This window comes from Camponotus vicinus, unplaced genomic scaffold (genome assembly GCF_025532165.1).
Source record: "Camponotus vicinus isolate PSW18456_S1 unplaced genomic scaffold, iyCamVici1.0 SCAF_8, whole genome shotgun sequence".
In the NCBI taxonomy this organism is placed as follows: domain Eukaryota; kingdom Metazoa; phylum Arthropoda; class Insecta; order Hymenoptera; family Formicidae; genus Camponotus; species Camponotus vicinus.
Genome location: NW_028141980.1, coordinates 189,651 through 209,611, shown reverse-complemented (window position 1 = coordinate 209,611; position 19,961 = coordinate 189,651). Strand labels below are relative to the sequence as shown.

The window sequence follows — 19,961 nt, the reverse complement described above, 5'->3', positions numbered from 1 at the left end:
TACTAAACATCCTTATAAATTAAAATATTTTAATGTTTCTCTTTTAGAAACAAACTTTTTCGATCTAAATAAACGAAATTAAAATTTAGCAATTCAAAAAATGTACATAATCTTTGCAATCTTGCTTTTTAGTTAATATAAATATTGTCACATTTGCAGAATTAAAATTAAATTTCAATTACTTTTTATTACGATACATTCTTCAGAATCCATTAATATATATTTGTTTTAACTTTTTTTCCAGAAAAGGCAAAATTTCTTTTTTGTTTTATATTTTTTGTTTTCTAAAAAAAACATATAAATGTAGTAACCTACAAATAATACGAGATATTAGTTGTGCTCATAAAAAGTTTAAATTAATACAAAAGTTAACATCAAAGTTTAATTATTGCATGTTGATCATATTGTTGCAGTAGTTGAGATAAAAAACAATTATTTGCATAATTAATAAAATAAAATACGGAAATAAAAATGACCAACACAGGAAAAAAAAGACATTGCAAAAAACGAGAACATGATCTTAAAGGAAATTACCGATTCAGATTTATTTACACACAAGGAAATTTTAGAGGATATTGTTGAAAACGATACAACTTTGTAAATAAACAACTTTTTATTTTATTAATAATCACATATTAATTATAAAGAATAAGTATATATTATATAGAATCGATTAAAACTATAAAGCACACACATACATTTGATACAAATTTTATAATTTATAATTTTATAATTTATTTATAAAAAAATCGTTTTAGATATTGCTTAAGAAAATTACGCGTCAAAATCAGTATTGATAATTTCATATATGCACGTACACGCGCACATATACACACGATTTTTAATTTAGATACATTAATTTTACTCAAATAAGCTCTGTATTTTAAATATTATAAAATATATTTTTTATTTTACAGTGAAATAACAGGTTATGTGAGTTCAATCTTTCAAATAAAATCATACGAGAAGAATGACAAGAAATGGGATCTTTTTAACTTTATTTTAAGTACCGGTGAAACCACTATACAAGTCACTGCTTGGAATAATTTGGCTTTTAAATATGCAAGCTTAATAACTAAAACAGAACGGGTAAGATATTTATTTATACACACACACACAAATATACAGGGTGTTTCATTTTAATCCGACCAGTCGAATATCTCGAAAACCAAGCCCGGGAGAGAAAAATATTTCAGACAAAAGTTGTTTGGTTTCGAGGGGGCCATAAGATGGTGACAATGATTTGACCTTGAACAGTCATTTGAAGGTCACATAAAGGTCATCTTAAATTTCTTAAATGGAATACCCTATATATTTTTGCACATTCTTGTAGCTGACATCGAGAGCTTTCCAAAACACTATAATTAAGTACCTTTTCGTTAAGTACTTTTTGAGTTATGAGGCTTGAAATAATTTCTTAATTCTACATAAACCGTAAAATATCTAGTAAAATATTCATTTTTCGATTATCTTACCTTAATACTTTTACGTACAAAATAATGAGAGGAATCAATTGGTGTAAAGAAAACACATAGTTGTTTTGAAGAAAAAATATGTAATTTGCAATTAACAATTCCATATTTTTTCTTAAAAACAACTATGTGTTTTTTTTACACCAATTGATTCCTCTCATTATTTTGTACATAAAAGTATTAAGGTAAGATAATCGAAAAGTGAATATTTTACAAGATATTTTACGGTTTATATAAAATTAAGAAATTATTTCAACCCTCATAACTCAAAAAGTACTTAACGAAAAGGTACTTAATGATAGTGTTTTGGAAAGCTCTCGAGATAAGCTACAAGAGTGTGCAAAAATATATAGGGTGTTCCATTTAAAAAAATTGAAGTGACCTTCACGTGACCTTCAAATGACTCTTCAAGGTCAAACCAATGATACCATCTTATGGCCCCCTCGAAACCAAATAACTTTTGTCTGAAATATTTTTCTCTCCCGGGCTTGGTTTTCGAGATATTCGACTGGTCGTATTAAAATGAAACACCCTGTATATATATATATATATATATATATATATATATATATATATACATATATAATTACTATAAATCTACTTAATATTAATAATTTATTATTAATTCTTTATTATTTATTGACAATAAAAATAAATATAACAAATAATAACGATAAATAATAAGATAGATATAAATGTTAACAACAACACTATAATGAGCTTATTGATTGTATTAGCTTCTTCGTTAGAGTCAGAACTCTTTTAATAATTTTAATTTGAAATTAAAATAATTAAAATTAATGTTAGCACTTCTTTTTAGATGTATTGTATACAGGGTGGACCATTTTAACCTTTAATGGAGAATAACTCGAAAATCAAGCCCGGGAGAGAAAAATGTTTCAGACAAAAGTTGTTTGGTTTCGAGGGGGCCATAAGATATCATTAGTTTGACCTTGAAGAGTTATTTGAAGGTCACATGAAGGTCACCTTCAATTTCTTAAATGGAACCTACTATTTGTCATTGCATATTCTTGTAGCTTATCTCGAGAGCTTTCCAAAACAGTATAATTAAGTTAATTTTCATTAAGTACTTTCCGAGTTATGAGGCTTGAAATCATTTCTTAATTTTGCATAAACCATAAAATATCTAGTAAGATATTCATTTTTCGATTATCTTACCTTAATACTTTTACGTACAAAATAATGAGAGGAATCAACTGGTGTAAAGAAAACACATAGTTGTTTTTAAGAAAAAATATGGAATTGTTAATTGCAAATTACATATTTTTTCTTCAAAACAACTATGTGTTTTCTTTACACCAGTTGATTCCTCTCATTATTTTGTACGTAAAAGTATTAAGGTAAGATAATCGGAAAATGAATATTTTACAAGATATTTTACGGTTTATGTAAAATTAAGAAATTATTTCAAGCCTCATATCTCAAAAAGTACTTAACGAAAAGGTACTTAATTATAATGTTTTGGAAAGCTCTCGAGATAAGCTACAAGAATATGCAATGACAAATAGTAGGTTCCATTTAAGAAATTGAAGGTGACCTTCATGTGACCTTCAAATAACTCTTCAAGGTCAAACCAATGATACCATCTTATGGCCCCCTTGAAACCAAACAACTTTTGTCTGAAACATTTTTCTCTCTCGGGCTTGGTTTTCGAGTTATTCTCCATTAAATGTTAAAATGGTCCACCCTGTATATTAAATTGATACCAAAATTTAGCAATTTATATTTCGTTAGCGCTTTATCGCATATACTAAATTGGTATCGATAGTATGTTTTTAATTCTAGTCAAATTACTTTTACGATTTCAATGAAAAGTAAATGGATAAAATAAAAATATAAAAAAAAATAATTTTATATATTATTATTAAACACTTAGATAGAAAAGTCTTAGTTTGGTAATAAATGCCATAATATGATTATGCAAAATGCACATTTTTTCTTAAAAAGAATTTTCTAATTATAAGTTATTAAATATTTTAGATAATTTTATAAAGAAAATTATTTAGAAATAATTTTACAATAATATACAATGTACAGAAAGTCTGAGACCATCCGTACACCTCTTTTATCTCAGAAACAGAGCATTTTAGAGAAAAATAAATTGATAAAGAATTCGGCTCTATGTAATTAATAACACGATACTTAAGAAACGAGCGAATAAGAGCCAAACGCGGATGGTAGTGCGTAAATTTCTTAAACATTAATTGTTCGTGAAAAATTTTTAACGTGCACAAGGCATATATACAAATATTTTACTTGGTGTATAAACCAAGATATAGATTCTCATTTTTGAGAATTCTATAAAACCCTCTTTACCCCCCTGAAGAGATGTAGACAAGAAAAATATCGGGGCGAAGTCGCTGAATCGGGAATCGAACCCGAGTCTTTCGCTTGTCGGGCGACTGCTCTTACCACTGAGCTATTTAGCCCCACACCGATACTTGGATAATCGTTTGAAGGTCATGTATATTACAAGATATTTTGTATTTTATGTTAAAAATACTGCAATTTTGAAGCCTTATAATCGAAAATCATTAAATGAAAAAAATATTTTATCATAGTATTTTGAAAAGCTCTCTCGAAATAAGCTGCAAGAATATGCAATCAAAAATGGAGTGTTCCATTTAAAAAAATCATCATGACCTTATATGACTTACAAACAACTATGCAAGATCAAATCAATGACACCTTATATATCCCTAGAAATCATGCAACTTTTATCTGAAACATTTTTCTCTAAAATGCTCTATTTCCGAGATAAAATCTTCAAATTTCTTTTTCGAAATTTTCATTTAAGAAGACTTCAATAATAATTGTATAATTTTATGCTATAACAATTTTCACAAGTACAAACTTAGTTTCTAAAATGTATTCACCAATAAATGTGCTAAAATAATTCTTGCTAATACTACAATTATATTAGCATTTATTTTAGGTGTTAATTTTACGTAGATTACTACATATTACAATAATTAAATTTAAAATGGTTTCAAAATTTAAAATTCTAATATGATATATTATATCTTATATTTTAAAATTAAAAAGATACTAAAATTTTTTTACATGCTTTTCTATCTGGATGAAAAAAAAAATAAAAAAGATATAAATAAATAATAAAGAAAAAATATGTGAGAAGTACATAGTTTTTGACAAAAGCCATATTTATGCAAAAATTTATGAAAATTTAATTTAACAATAATATCAAAAATATCATTTTAGTAAATAATCAAGAGTATATAGTACTAACTTTAATAACATTATCACATATCAATTTTTCCAAGATTGTTATAATTTAAAAAATTTACTGAATTACAGGTTTATACTTTACAAAATGTAGTACCTAAAATTCCTGTAAAAAAAGAGTTTTTACATAATGCATCTTTTCCGTTTGAGTTGCTAATTCGAACTTGTACCATTGTCATACCATTGGGAATTTATAAAATTCCACGACAAATTGAAGAAATTTCATTAATACAAATGCGTCATGCTAGAGCAAAGAATGGTGTAATAATAGGTAATAATAATTATAATATAATAGATAATTTGCTATTAAAGAAATTACAAATTATCCAAATTAATTATTAAAATATTTTAATGTATTTGCAGAAATGATACATTATATTCAAATGGTTTTTGAAAAACCATCAAATAATAATTTTTATATTGGAGCAATCACAGATGGTTATTACAAACTATGTGTTTTAATAACAAATGACGGAGAATTTAAAGATGAATTTACTTATGGTTCAAAAATCAAAATAACAGGAAGAATGCGAATATCTGAAGACAAACCCCCATATCTCTCAGTTTCTTCAATAAACAATGTTAAATTAGTTAACGAAGAAAAGATGCCATTTTTAAAAACTTTAAACGGATATCATCCAATTCCTTAAAAAACATTCGGTAAGTTAATCACTTTTTTTAAGAAAGTTGTTTATTAATGTAAATGAAATAAAATAGGTTAATTTACTAATCTTAATTTTATATATTAAAAATAAAATATTAAACTTTTTTTGTTAAAACATAAAATTTAAATTAATTGCAGGTCTTTTTGAATAAATTAAAATAAATACTCTATATGCTAATTTTAATAAAATATTAAATTTTTTTTAATATAAAACTCAAATTAATTGCAGGTTTTGTTTGTTTTTAAATAAATTAAAGTAGATACTCTATATATTTACAAAAAATACAAAACAATGCTGACACTCTTGAACAGAAGTGCCACGTGCCTTAATAACGTGTTCAGCATGCTTGATGGCGGTTGTTAATGCGTGAGCAGCAAGTGAAGGACAATATGGACGTGTCTCGAAATTGAGCTGAAATGTACAATTACATTTTAACATTGATTTAAATTATTAATGTAAAATTAATATTTATAATAATTTTTTTTACAAATTGAAATTACCCACGAGAGTCGCAAAACAGTACAAAAAGAAGTAATCGCGATAATTACAAATAAATTGAAATTTATTTTTAATTTAAAGTATAATATTACAATATAGAATACTCCTGTAAGATTACAATATAATTATTCTTGCGTTTTATCTATGTTAAAAAAATCTATATTATAATATAAAATACTGTTGTAAGATTACAATATAATTATTATTGCGTTTTATCTATGTTAGAAAAATCTATATTACAATATAAAATACTGTTGTAAGATTACAATATAATTATTATTGCGTTTCATCTCTGTTAGAAAAATCTATATTACAATATAAAATACTGTTGTAAGATTACAATATAATTATTATTGCGTTTTATCTATGTTAGAAAAATTTATGTTTGAAAAAGTTTATATTTTGCAATAAAATGTTCGTATAAATACAGTTAAATTTATAGAATTTGCAATTATAATCTGTTTTTTACTCTAAAAAAAAATATATTTTGCACGCAATAAAGTTTGTATAAGCAAGTTGTATTTAGTTATAAAATTTACACACACATACATAGATGCATACAAACATACATACAAACCGCATATATATTTTCTCTGTTCCTTTATCTACACACACACATACATAGATGCATACAAACATACATACAAACCGCATATATATTTTCTCTGTTCCTTTATCTTTTCATATTACTTTATCTTTTCATAGTATTTTCCATTCTTTAGTATTATCTCTCCCTCGATAATTTTTATTCAAATTATTTTTTTCTTCAAAATAATTTATAGCATAACATAATTACTAAAAAATTCATTTGCTATTTTTTCGAACTGTCAAATGAATGCCACCTGACTCGTCACGCAATCATCGCGAGATCGATCACATCGCGAAATCGAGACGGCCAATCACAAACGGAATAAAGCGACAACAATGCAAACGCCAATTCACGATCCCACAGCAATTTTTAAAGAGGATAAAAACAGTATCATCAATTACTGCTTCTTTACTATTTTCCAACTTGTCATATTCAATTTCACTTTTCATAAGATCATCAAAAATATATGCTTTGAACTTATATGCTTTATATATATATAGAAGATGGAAAAAGCGTACACATGCACGCACGCACGCATACACATACAAATCGTTACATTATCTCTCTCTCTGATGTTCCATTTTCGCTTCTCTAATAAAAAAATTGCAGCACTCTCTACCGCGATGCTTGTGAACTAAATTTGTTGCTTTTTCCGTTCTATATTACCGATATCTTGAACACTTATGGAGTGAAATTTTCGGAAGAATGCCATGTATTAATTAGGCAATTAAATTCAGTTTTTATAGGTCGACAATGTTTTATGGTGCAGTACACAATCGTGCAAGCTACTGTTTTATGCATAAAAGCTGTAAAACTTTTATACGAAGTCAATATTTATACAAGTTGACAGCTCTGACGCCATGTTGATTTAAGAAGTCGATAAATAAACTGTAATTTTATACTTAGTTTCTTTCTCAACATAAAATCTCATACTATAAAGACTTTTCACGTGTCCGTTTGCGTGTATACTTCAATTCTGGAGAAGGATTTTTAATTCTATACAGGCAATAAAAAATGGCACACTTCCGAAAATTACGGTGTTTTGTTGGTAAAAATGTACACTTGAGGGATCCCCTTAAGGTAAGATAATCAAAAAATGAATATTTTACAAGATATTTTACGGTTTATGTAAAATTAAGAAATGATTTCAAGCCTCATAACTCGGAAAGTACTTAATAAAAACTAACTTAATTATAGTGTTTTGGAAAGCTCTCGAGATGAGCTACAAGAATATGCAATAAAAAATGGGGAATTCCATTTAAAAAAATCAACTTGACCTTCATATGACCTTGAGTACTTCATCCAAGGTCAAATTCTTATCATCATTAGGTACATTTTATTTAGTCCTACAACTTTATTTCTCACATATTTTTCATTATAGTTGATCGTTTTCGAGATATTTTAGCGTTCCGGGACTTTTTGAAGACCCTGTATATTCATATTACTTCATACACTATATATTTTATATTCTTTACATGTCTTATTATTATATATTCTATATATTCTACACATATTATATATATCCTATACACTTTTTATTACACTGTAACTACGTTATAACTACATTTAAATATATACACTGAGGGAGAAATTATCTTGAAATAAAAAAATTTTAGTTAACTCAAGAAAGCTATTTATTCGGTGGATACTAATCACGTATTTACTTGTATTCAAAACGTTTGTTTGCTTAAGTTAAGTATTTATTTACATATGTTAAAAAAAATCTTTATACTATATTAAATTAAAATACATTGCGATCAAATAAATATATCCTTCGTATTAAATTTGACATTCAAAATACTAGAAAATATTTCTTAATTGCAAGAAAATATAATGACAAAACCAAAATTATTTATTTGCATTAAAAAATTTTTTGATATCATTAAGAAAGGAAAAATTACAATTAAATAAATATATTCTTCGTATTAAATCCGACATTCAAGATACTAGAAAATATTTCTTAATTGCAAGGAAATATAATGACAAAACCAAAATTATTTATCTGCATAACAAAATTTTTTTATATTATTAAACTAAGATAAATTGCAATCGAATAAATATATTCTTAATATTAAAATCAAAATTCAAGATACTAAAGAGTATTTTTTTATTGCAAGAAAATATAAGGATGAGAGAAGAAATTATATAATATTAAAAATTACTAAATAATTAATGTAAACAAAATAATTATTTAAATAATACAAATATTCTTTTAAAATCGAGAAATGGTATCTGTAGTATAATAAAAATTTTTTTCACGTTGAAGAATCATAATAAAAAATTAGAAAAATATTTAATAGAACGAAGAAGCAACATAATAGTAGTATAAAATATGCTTTCCTTTACATATAAAACTATTCTTTCTAATTATAAGCTCATTTCCTTAATCGTAGAAAAAACCTATTTGAAAGAATAAATTCTTATTTTTTAAATAAATATTTTTTGCATATATATTTCATGAAAAGCAAGGCAATTAATGTTTTAAAAAATAAATCTCATTTAATATATAATTGAAGAATAAATATATATCTACACACACACACACACACACACACACACACACACACACACACACACACACACACACACACACACACACACACACACACACACACACACACGCACATACACTCTTCAATTATTATTTCTTCACTATTTCAACTGTATTATGTCTACGCAATATTTATGTGCGTATATATGCGCATGTGTATATATACATATCTCATTTTCATATATTTAAACACAAAATAACAGTAACACAAATAACAGTAACAATGTTATTCACCAACTTCTTATTCACCAAATTAACAGTTATATACAAGGTATGTCATATTATAATTACATTGTTGAGTTAAAAATTATAGCATTGATCTTATGTTACTGTTGCTTTGTGTAATGGGATATATATATATATATATATATATATATATATATATACAGGGTGACCCATTTTAACTTAGGCAGCCAAATAACTCGAAAAATAAGCAAGATAGAGAAAAATGTTTTAGACAAAAGTTGTATGGTTTCGAGGGGGCCATAAGATGGTATCATTGGTTTGACCTTGAAGAGTCATTTGAAGGTCACGTGAAGGTCACTTCAATTTTTTTAAATGGAACATCCTATATATTTTTGTACATTCTTGTAGCTCATCTCGAGAGCTTTCCGAAACACTATAATTAAGTACATTTTCGTTAAGTACTTTTTGAGTTATGAGGCTTGAAATAATTTCTTAATTTTACATAAACCGTAAAATATCTTGTAAAATATTCATTTTTCGATTACCTTACCTTAATAGTTTTATGTACAAAATAATGAGAGGAATCAATTGGTGTAAAGAAAACACATAGTTGTTTCGAAGAAAAAATATGTAATTTGCAATTAACAATTCCATATTTTTTCTTAAAAACAACTATGTGTTTTCTTTACACCAATTGATTCCTCTCATTATTTTGTACATAAAAGTATTAAGGTAAGATAATCGAAAAATGAATATTTTACAAGATATTTTACGGTTTATGTAAAATTAAGAAATTATTTCAAGCATCATAACTCAAAAAGTACTTAACGGAAAGGTACTGTATATAAAGGTACATAGAGAGTATGTGCACGTATAACTATGAACTACAAATAAAAAAGTCAATTAGAAAAAAATATTAATTTTTTTTAAATAAAAAGTACAAATATATTAATTGCGTATTTTATTTGTTTTCTCTTAAAAAATTAATATAATATTTAATTATATAATAAACTATATATATAAATACGACGTATAAAATTAATATTTTTTCGTATTTATTCGTTAATAAAGGAACACAAAAATGTCGAATTTTTAAAATAAAACATGTTTTGTTTAAAATAAATTAAATTATTAATTTTATAAAGATAACTATAATATAAAAAAAATAAATCATAACTTTCGAAATAAATCTGCTTAATCTAAAAACCCAACATCATATATATTTAATTTGGCCTACAAAAATATAACTAATTATATATATTTGTTGTATTAATTATTTATATTAAAATAAAACGTATTTTAAAAATTTGCTGGAATGTAACTTTTCATATTTGACATATGTTGAACATAGTATACTTCACAATCTGCAAGATTTTTTTGAGATATAAAATTCCATTCTTGCGATTCTTTTACTTCAAACGCACTAAGATGATCAATAACATACAGTTATCATTTTAATATATAGAAAATAAATATTTTTTGATGGACTTATAATAATATGTTTAACTTTTCCAAACACGGGATCAATGTCGTTTATATTTAAGCATATCAATGAATTAATATCATATTTTGTCCCATTTATTGTTATCCAATTTACAGAATTATAATCTTTAAAATCATCAGAAGGCAAAAGGTTTTTAAAACATTCATAGTTATCTATTAGTTTCAATTTTGAAGTAATACTTCCAAAACATATATGATCTTCAAAGCCTTGATTACAAAAAAATCTGTAGCAAAGCTGTAATTGGTGTCTTAAAGCGAGTGTAAACGACGGATTTATTCGTGTTTTACAGATTTTGCTGTTTTCTTTTATTTGTTTATGTTTTCCTTTAAATCGGATGCATGTCATACTCTTTAAAGGTCCATATTTTCGCATAATTCTCGGATAATGCAATAAATTATGATGCTTAATTTTTAATGAATTAGGAAATAACTTTATATGTAGAGAAAGGTATTCAGAAATAAGTGTTTCAACCAAGTCAATAGTTTGTACATTTAGAGCATGTAAAATTACAATACATACATTTGTCTTAAAAGTAAATATAATTCCCAAATCTCATTATTGAGTGGAACAAGATCTCCAATAAATAAATTGAGATTCAGAATAAGATATTTCATTTCAGAAGCTGATATAATAATGAGCTCTTTTTCTATGGAATCTAATGTTATCAAAGGAATATTTTCACCAAAATAATGTTTGTTAAAAAATCGAATCCTTTCATGAAAAACATGTAATTTAAAAATTTTTTTTTATTAATTAAAGTATTTAAAATTTTTCCAATATCATAACGACATATCCCTTGGAATATATCATGCATTGGATCAACAGAGAAATTTTCCGTCACATGAAAATGTGGGATAATGTTAAAAATGCAATTTTCTTGAATTCCTACTACATTTACTTCATAATTGTTTAGTGTTCTTGTCATATCAACATTTTCTTTTACTTGTTTTTTAAGTTCTGTTTTAGAAACATTGCAAATTCTGCAACAGTGTAATGAATTAAAACTTTTCGAGAAACCTAATATTGTATTTAATCCTAAATTATCTCCTGCTATAAAACACAATACAAAAAATACTGTTTGTATTTCTCCATTTATAGTGATATTTATACCATTTGTTTCCAAATCTATTATCATATCAATTACATGGTTAAATATCTTATTTCTCAAAAATTTATGATCTATATAATTATGTAATTGAACTAAGAAAATATTTTCTAGTCTACTTGCATATTCATCAGGTAGACATGGAATTGAACAATATATTGCACCTAATTTATTTATGCATTTGTGTGAGCCGAGAGGATTGTTTATTTCAATATCATCAAAGAATAAGACTAATGGTAGAATTATTTTTCCTATTTTTTTCAATTTGTTCGAAAATCGTAAAAAATCATCTCAGTTGAGAATTCGCATAAACAAATATCCGCATTGTTCAACATTGTAAAAATCTTAGAATTCAAAATTAACGGGCGTCGAGAAACTTCTCGAGATTTCTATTTTTCAGAAAAACTCGATCGTTCCCGTTATCTCTCATTTTTTCAATACATAAGAAACGCGTGTCATAAACATCACAATAACAGTAGCAACCGTCGACAAAATCAGCGTAGCGTATGGGCATACGCGCCCATACGTCACGATCAGCTGATTGCCAATCAGCTGATAGAAAAAGGTTGCGCGCATGACAATTAAAGAATTGTCTACCTCAGACCTCATCGGCGGCCAATTACGCGCGGCGCCCTGAGGTCACCGCTAAATAATTAAAATTATTGGGCCACGTCGCAACGGGCCCAAAATTTCGCTCGTCTTATAACGGGCACCGCACGCGAGCAGGCCGAAGTCTCGCACTTTTCGCCAAACCGCTTTGTTAAACCGCTTCGCTTTAGAAAAACCGCTGATTAACCGCTTATAACGACCGCTTATTCATCTGGACAACTGCTTTATCTTCGCTTTGATAATACGCCAATTGAACCGCTTTATACGACCGCCTACGAATACGGAAAACGCTCTTATCTCGCTGCAACGCTCGCGATTCCGCTCGCGAAGATCGCGGAACTTTTACTTCGTTACACCGCTGTTCCGCGAATCACTCAATCGCTGCACTAAACACTTGTCTTTTACTTTTGACTCTAATAAATGTCACTTTTCGTTTTGTCAAACGTGGCGCACTTTTTTACTGAAAGACTTTCCGCTCCTACTGTCCACTGTCGGATTCGCTCGCGAACAAATTGATTGCCAAAAATTACTTTGAATTATTGAAATGATAATAGAATCATTTTTTTTACAATGCTCGATATATTCAGTTATGGAAAAAAAAACATTTGGAATTTCTAAAAAGTTTTTTAATACTATTTTTAGAGGTACAATATTTATTTTTCTATGACAAATTGTAGATCTTGTAAATCGATCAAATAAACCAAAAGTTAAAGATGAATGTATTTTCTTGATTGACGGTAATATTAAACATCCTATTTTTTGGAAATATTGAAATGTTAAATGTTCAGTTTTAAAATTTTCAAATGCTTTTTCTATTACTTGCAATATATTACACAACTCATCTATTTTTCCATATTTTAATTTTATAAATTCTAAGCAAAAGTTGTATAATGAAGAAGTACTCAAAATAATATCATGAATGATGGTACGATTCATAGTACCATAAGCATACAGTTTTGCTACAAAATGAGTAACACACTCTGTTGAGAAAACGAACTGTATTACCGACGCTAAATCTATGTAGAGAGCGCTCGGGGCGACAAGTCCCGGCGGGGCCGCTCACTTTGAGGAGGAGGATCGTGGCTGCGTCGGACGGAAGCCATGTTGAATTTTGTCTTTGGGTCGTGACGACACGTGTCTCGCGAGACTTGTGAATTTCCGAATTTTGAAACCCTATACTAGTCCAATTGGGGACGAGTTTGTGAGTTATACCTTGGGTTTTCTCGGGCAATCTGAGGAAACGTGCCGAAAGGTGGAAGAGTGAGAGAAATCTCTCTCTAAGGCTAATTAGCCTTTCAATTCTGCCGCAAGGTGTTGAGTCCCAGTTCGACTCTTGTATTCTGCCGCAAGGTGTTGAGTCCCAGTTCGACTCTTGTATTCTGCCGCAAGGTGTTGAGTCCCAGTTCGACTCTTGTATTCTGCCGCAAGGTGTTGAGTCCCAGTTCGACTCTGAGCAATCACAGAAAGAACAGTCTCTATACGACTGATATCCATTGTTTGCCATGTGCAGACCCCTCCGACAGGGAGAGGGGGTGCTTGCCAATATAGCATTACGTTCATATACAATCGTATTATTCTCGAGTCAACTAATAACTACTTCTCTTACAGATAATTAATTCTTTTTAATTTTCAGCTGTGAAGCCTATCACATTATGATCATTATTAATAGAAATATTAATCGTCTTATATTATGAAATTAAATTTAAGTTATTGTTATAACATTTTAAAGTATTTATTTTAGTTGGTTTCTTTTTTATGATTGCTTGAGCTTAATTTTCATTGTTGATAATCTTACTTCATGACTTTAATTAGAAGATAAACGTTATATAATTATGTGAAACCATAGACTCTTAGATAATTATTGAAATTTAAGGATAACTAACTATAATTTCTGACAAATACATAAAAACATGTCTTACATTGAAATTTGCTTTCAATTGCCTCCTCTACCTCATCTGCGTTAACTTCTTTTAGTCACAACATAAGTTTGCAGAATCGAATTGGAAGATAACCGAACATTTAGTGGTCCTTCGAGCCGGATAATAACAAGATGTCCAACTTAGATGGAAGGATTGCTCTCCAACTGAGCCGGTTTAATCTGATACAGGAAGCTGCGGAGTTCGACAACACGGAAGTTCCACGAGTCACGCGTCAATTAGTTATTACGCGTTTAGAAATGCTAGAACAGAATTGGACAAGATTCCAGGAAGAACATGAGAATATGTGCCTATCAGAAAGTGATGCCTTGAGCGACCAGCAGTATATCAGAAAACGAGTTTATGAACGCTGTCAGGCGTTCTACGTATATTCTCGCGCAAAATTGCTCTCGCAACGAGACGAATTCGAAACATTAGATCTACAGACAAGATCTTCAATTTCTGACCATGGAGCTTCTGTTACAATAATGCCTCGTAGTGCCTTGCCGCGGATAAAACTACCATCCTTCTCAGGGGATTATCAATCTTGGAAGTCGTTCCACGATCTATTTACGTCGCTCATACGCGACAACACTGAATTGTCAAACGTGGAGAAAATGCACTACCTGAAAACGTGCGTAACCGGAGAAGCGGTCCGCTTGGTTTGCAATTTACCAGTCTCAGGAGACAATTTTGCAGTTGCATGGACCTTATTAGTTTCCAGATATGAAAACAAGCGATTTCTGATAACGGCACAGATTGACAGGATCACCAGCTTGAAGCCGCTTAAGACAAAATCCCCGCAAGGTTTGAGAACGCTTTTAACAACAATTTCGGAAGCCATAGGCGCTTTAAGAGCACTTGGTTGCGCTGTGCATCACTGGGACCCGTTGCTACTACACCTACTCGTAAGGTTACTAGATCCTGAAACTCGAGAAGCGTGGGAAGTGAAACTGGGAACATCTACATCCTATCCTACTTACGCACAGTTCGAGGAGTTCCTGGTTGGAAGAACTAGAGCATTGGAAAACCTCAACCTACTCACTCCCACTTCTAATTCACACAAGGATAGTGCCGCTGGGTTTCATGGCAAACCCCGAACAAAAGTTGCGGCGCACGTCGCCACTTCTTCAACGACTACACAAGGTGCCTTTGCGTGCATATTATGCGGTTCTCCTCACTACCTTGCGAAATGTGAGAAATATCAATCTATGACGTTCCAACAACGAAGGGACTACATATCAAAACAAAAACGATGCTTTAACTGCCTCGGACCACACGTGGCTAGTAAATGCAACTCCACGAGACGTTGCGTAAAGTGCGGAAAAAAGCATCACACATCGATATACGATGCCAGCAACACGACGTCAATACAATCAGCAGAAAAACAAATGAAGACCGTCGCCCTACATTCAGGAGATCAACCTACTACACAATGACATCCGAGAGTGTGCATACATCAGTCCGGGAGAGCTTCCTCAAATCGAAAACTAACGCTACTTGCAACCTGCAGAGCATTGTTGAGAAAGAAGAACCAAGAACTCTATCCCGTACGACTGTTAATCGACCAAGGATCAGAGCTATCCTTTATCTCAGAAGAATTGATACAACGTGCGCAGCTAAGACGATCCGCAGCTTCAATCCCGCTTCTCGGAATTGGTGGCACACACGCAGGTCATACCAAAGGAATTGTAACAATACAGCTCTATTCAATCCATGATCCAACAATATCGTGTACCATCGAGGCATATATACTGCCAAGGCTCACTGCGAAGTTACCACCCTACAGTGCTACCTCACAACACTGGCCACACTTAACCGGTCTATCACTAGCTGATCCTGATTACGCTTGCTCCGGGCCTATCCATATCATACTCGGGTCGGACTATTACGGTACAGTTATCCGCCCCGGTTTGATCCAGGGCGAGCCGTCAACCCCTGTCGCGCAACAAACCATATTTGGATGGGTTCTCACCGGAACGATCTTTACAAACGAAATGACACTACCGGCACAAGCTCATCATTGTACACTCGACCATGAGTTACAAGAGCTGATCGCCAGATTTTGGAGACAAGAAGAACTCCCTTCATCTGTTGCCTCAAAACTAAGCGAGGATGAAGAGGTTTGTGAACGACACTTCCGAACCACACATTCACGAGACACAACGGGAAGATACATCGTACGTCTCCCTTTGAAAAGAGAACCGACGCTTCTAGGAGACTCAAAACAACGAGCACTCAATTGCCTGAACAGGTTAACACACAAATTTTCATCCAATTTGAGATTTCATCAGCTATATCGTGATTTCGTTGAGGAATATAAGGACCAGGGTCACATGGTGCGAGCTGATGCTTCCATAAATCAAGCCTCACCCGTATACTACCTGCCTCATTTAGGAGTGCTTAGAGAGAACAGCCCTACAACCAAGCTGAGGGTAGTGTTCAATGGTTCCAGCCGCACTAGCAGCGGACTCTCCCTCAACGACATTTTACACGCAGGCAAAAAACTACAAGCGGACATAACAGAAATTCTCCTGTGGATTCGAACACACAGAATCTTATTCTCAACAGACATAGTCAAGATGTTTCGCCAGATTGCGGTACATGAAGACGATTGGGATTTACAGAGGATCTTGTGGCGCGAACAAGACGACCGACTCGTTGCCTACCGACTCACAACCGTAACATATGGACTAAATTGCGCCCCACATCTTGCGTTAAGAACAGTTCAGCAGTTAGTGCAGGATGAAGGACATCGCTTTCCAAGAGCAATCACTCCCTTGACGAAAGGCCGTTATGTCGACGACATCTTCGGAGGAGCGGATTCAATCGAAGAGGTGAAGGAAATTATAAAACAACTTACACTGCTCTGTGAAGCGGGCAGATTTCCGCTGCAAAAATGGAGCAGCAACTGTTCCGAAGTGTTACCTGAGAGCACCGACAAGTCACCATCTCCTGTTGAAATCGAACCTGCACTCTGTAAGATATTAGGTCTTGTCTGGAAGCCAGACACAGACACCTTCCATTTCTCAACCATTTTAGCGACCAATAACGTTATTTTCACAAAAAGAAAAATAGCATCTGAAATAGCAAGATTATACGACCCGCTGGGATTAATCGCGCCGATCCTGGTAAGGGCCAAGATAATTCTACAAGAGAGGCTGGCAAAAGTAGGTTGGGACGAATCTCTCCCATTGCAGTTACAGCAACGATGGACGACCTTTCGTCAGCAGCTACTACAGCTCGAGCAGTTGTCGATTCCGAGATGGCTCGGCAGCAATGGCGCTTCTACTTCCGTTCAGTTCCATGGGTTTTCAGACGCCTCACAGTTAGCAATTGCCGCAGTGATTTACGTGAGAGTACCTCAAGATAATGGGGAACATCTTACGCGGCTCGTGTGTTCCAAGACTAAAATTGCACCGATAAAACGCGTCACTATTCCCCGTCTTGAGCTGACCGCTGCTTTACTCCTAGCGCGCTTAATGACGAAAACCATTCAAGCACTCGATCTTACAAATGCACCAGTATATTGTTGGACCGATTCTTCCGTGACACTGACCTGGATCACCACACATCCAGCCCGCTGGAAAGACTATGTCCACAACCGAGTTTCCGCAATACATGACAATTTGCCGAATGCAACGTGGCAATTCACACCCGGCAAGGAGAATCCAGCGGATTGTGCGTCTCGAGGGTTGAGACCAGCTGACTTGCAACAACATGGATTATGGTGGAATGGGCCCACCTGGCTGCCAAGACCCAAACCATTTTGGCCTTCACTTAGAGTTGAACCTACACATGACGTTGATATGGAAGAACGACAAAGTAACGTCATGGTTGCAGTCACTCGACAAGCTCCTTATTGGGAGTTAATGGACAAGTACTCTTCTATCACGAGATTACTTCGAATTACAACAATCTGTTGCCGGTTCATCTCTTGTTTACGGAAGAAGCCGAACTCGTCACCACTAACACATCCACTGACGCCTGAAGAGATAGAGAATAGTCGGAAGTTATGGATACGGATTACACAACAGGCATGGTTTTCGAATGAGATAGGAATTATCTCTAAGAAAGAGCAGCTGCCAAAATCTCACCCGTTAGCACGTCTTACTCCCTTCCTGGATCAAGATGGCCTGCTTCGCGTGGGGGGACGGCTCCACAATGCTCAAATTGACACGGAAACGAAGCATCCATTCATACTACCTAGAAGATCAGCACTCAGCACGTTAATAATAGATGATGCTCACGAAAGAATGCTTCACGTGGGTACTCAGGTGACCCTGAGCTTCATTCGAAGATCATTTTGGATCATTGGTGGAAGAGCTCCTGTAAGATCTCACATCCTGAAATGTGGGCGATGCGCGCGCTACCGAGGCGTGCGAGCTCAACAGTTGATGGGCCAGCTCCCTACGGCTCGAGTATCTCCTGCTCGACCCTTCTACAACACCGGTCTTGACTATGCCGGTCCCTTGATGGTGAAAACCTGGAAAGGGCGGGCGGCACGTACTTATAAAGCTTACTTAGCAATATTTGTATGCCTCGCTACGTCAGCCATCCACATTGAAGTGGTCACTGATTACACGACCCAAGCCTTTATTGCCGCCTACAAGCGGTTTACAGGACGGAGAGGAATATGCGCCACACTTCAAAGTGACTGTGGCACAAATTTTGTAGGAGCGGATGTGGAGCTGAGACGTCTCTTTGAGTCATCTTCAAAGGAGTTACACGATATTGCCTCCATACTAACCAAGGATAATACTAAATGGATTTTTAATCCCCCTTCTGCCCCCCACTTCGGAGGAAAGTGGGAAGCAGCAGTGAAATCAACAAAATACCATTTGAAACGGGTGTTAAAGGACGCCATTTTGACGTATGAAGAATTGACGACCATCACAATTCAAATAGAGGCAGTATTAAATTCCAGACCGCTATGTCCGCTGTCAGAAGACGCATCTGACCTTACCGCCTTAACCCCCGGGCATTTTCTTATTGGAGAACCCCCCACTACAATACCAGAGCCCAGTCTATTAGACGAGAAGACTTTCAGACTCTCACGCTGGCAGATGCTGAGACAGAAAGTGGATCACTTTTGGACAAGGTGGTCTTCGGAATGTCTTCAACGGTATCAGTCAATATCAAAGTGGCATCATCCTTCCAATGACATCAAGGAGGGATCCATGGTGTTGATAACAGATGAACGTTATCCGCCTGGGAAGTGGCCCTTAGCAAGAGTAATCCATCTTCATCCAGGGCCAGACGGGCTAACACGGGTGGTCACTGTGAAGACAGCTGTTTCCACGATGAAAAGGCCCATAACTAAGCTGTGTGTGCTGCCTATAGATCCTAACGAAGCACATTCGACAGATACCCTGTCGAAGGCGGGCGGAAATGTTGAGAAAACGAACTGTATTACCGACGCTAAATCTATGTAGAGAGCGCTCGGGGCGACAAGTCCCGGCGGGGCCGCTCACTTTGAGGAGGAGGATCGTGGCTGCGTCGGACGGAAGCCATGTTGAATTTTGTCTTTGGGTCGTGACGACACGTGTCTCGCGAGACTTGTGAATTTCCGAATTTTGAAACCCTATACTAGTCCAATTGG

At 32.8% G+C, this 19,961-nt stretch overlaps 2 protein-coding genes and 1 non-coding gene across 3 annotated transcripts; 2 read left to right on the top strand and 1 right to left on the bottom strand.

Annotated features, from left to right (window-relative positions):
* Positions 1-493: 493 nt before the first annotated feature.
* On the top strand, positions 494-5,788 carry LOC145976218 (uncharacterized). The gene is made up of 5 exons (XM_083107259.1): positions 494-597; positions 918-1,089; positions 4,809-5,007; positions 5,100-5,396; positions 5,630-5,788. Exons 1-4 carry the CDS (start codon positions 515-517, stop codon positions 5,384-5,386), a joined length of 741 nt encoding a protein of 246 aa, XP_082963385.1. The 5' UTR covers positions 494-514; the 3' UTR covers positions 5,387-5,396; positions 5,630-5,788.
* Trnav-gac (transfer RNA valine (anticodon GAC)) lies at positions 3,851-3,922 on the bottom strand. The gene has a single exon. It is a non-coding gene; the product is annotated as a tRNA-Val (tRNA).
* A 10,006-nt stretch (positions 5,789-15,794) lies between the features above and the next one.
* LOC145975848 (uncharacterized) lies at positions 15,795-19,794 on the top strand. The gene is made up of 2 exons (XM_083106588.1): positions 15,795-15,909; positions 15,956-19,794. The coding sequence occupies exons 1-2, from the start codon at positions 15,795-15,797 to the stop codon at positions 19,792-19,794; spliced, it is 3,954 nt and encodes a 1,317-aa protein (XP_082962714.1).
* Positions 19,795-19,961: the final 167 nt, after the last annotated feature.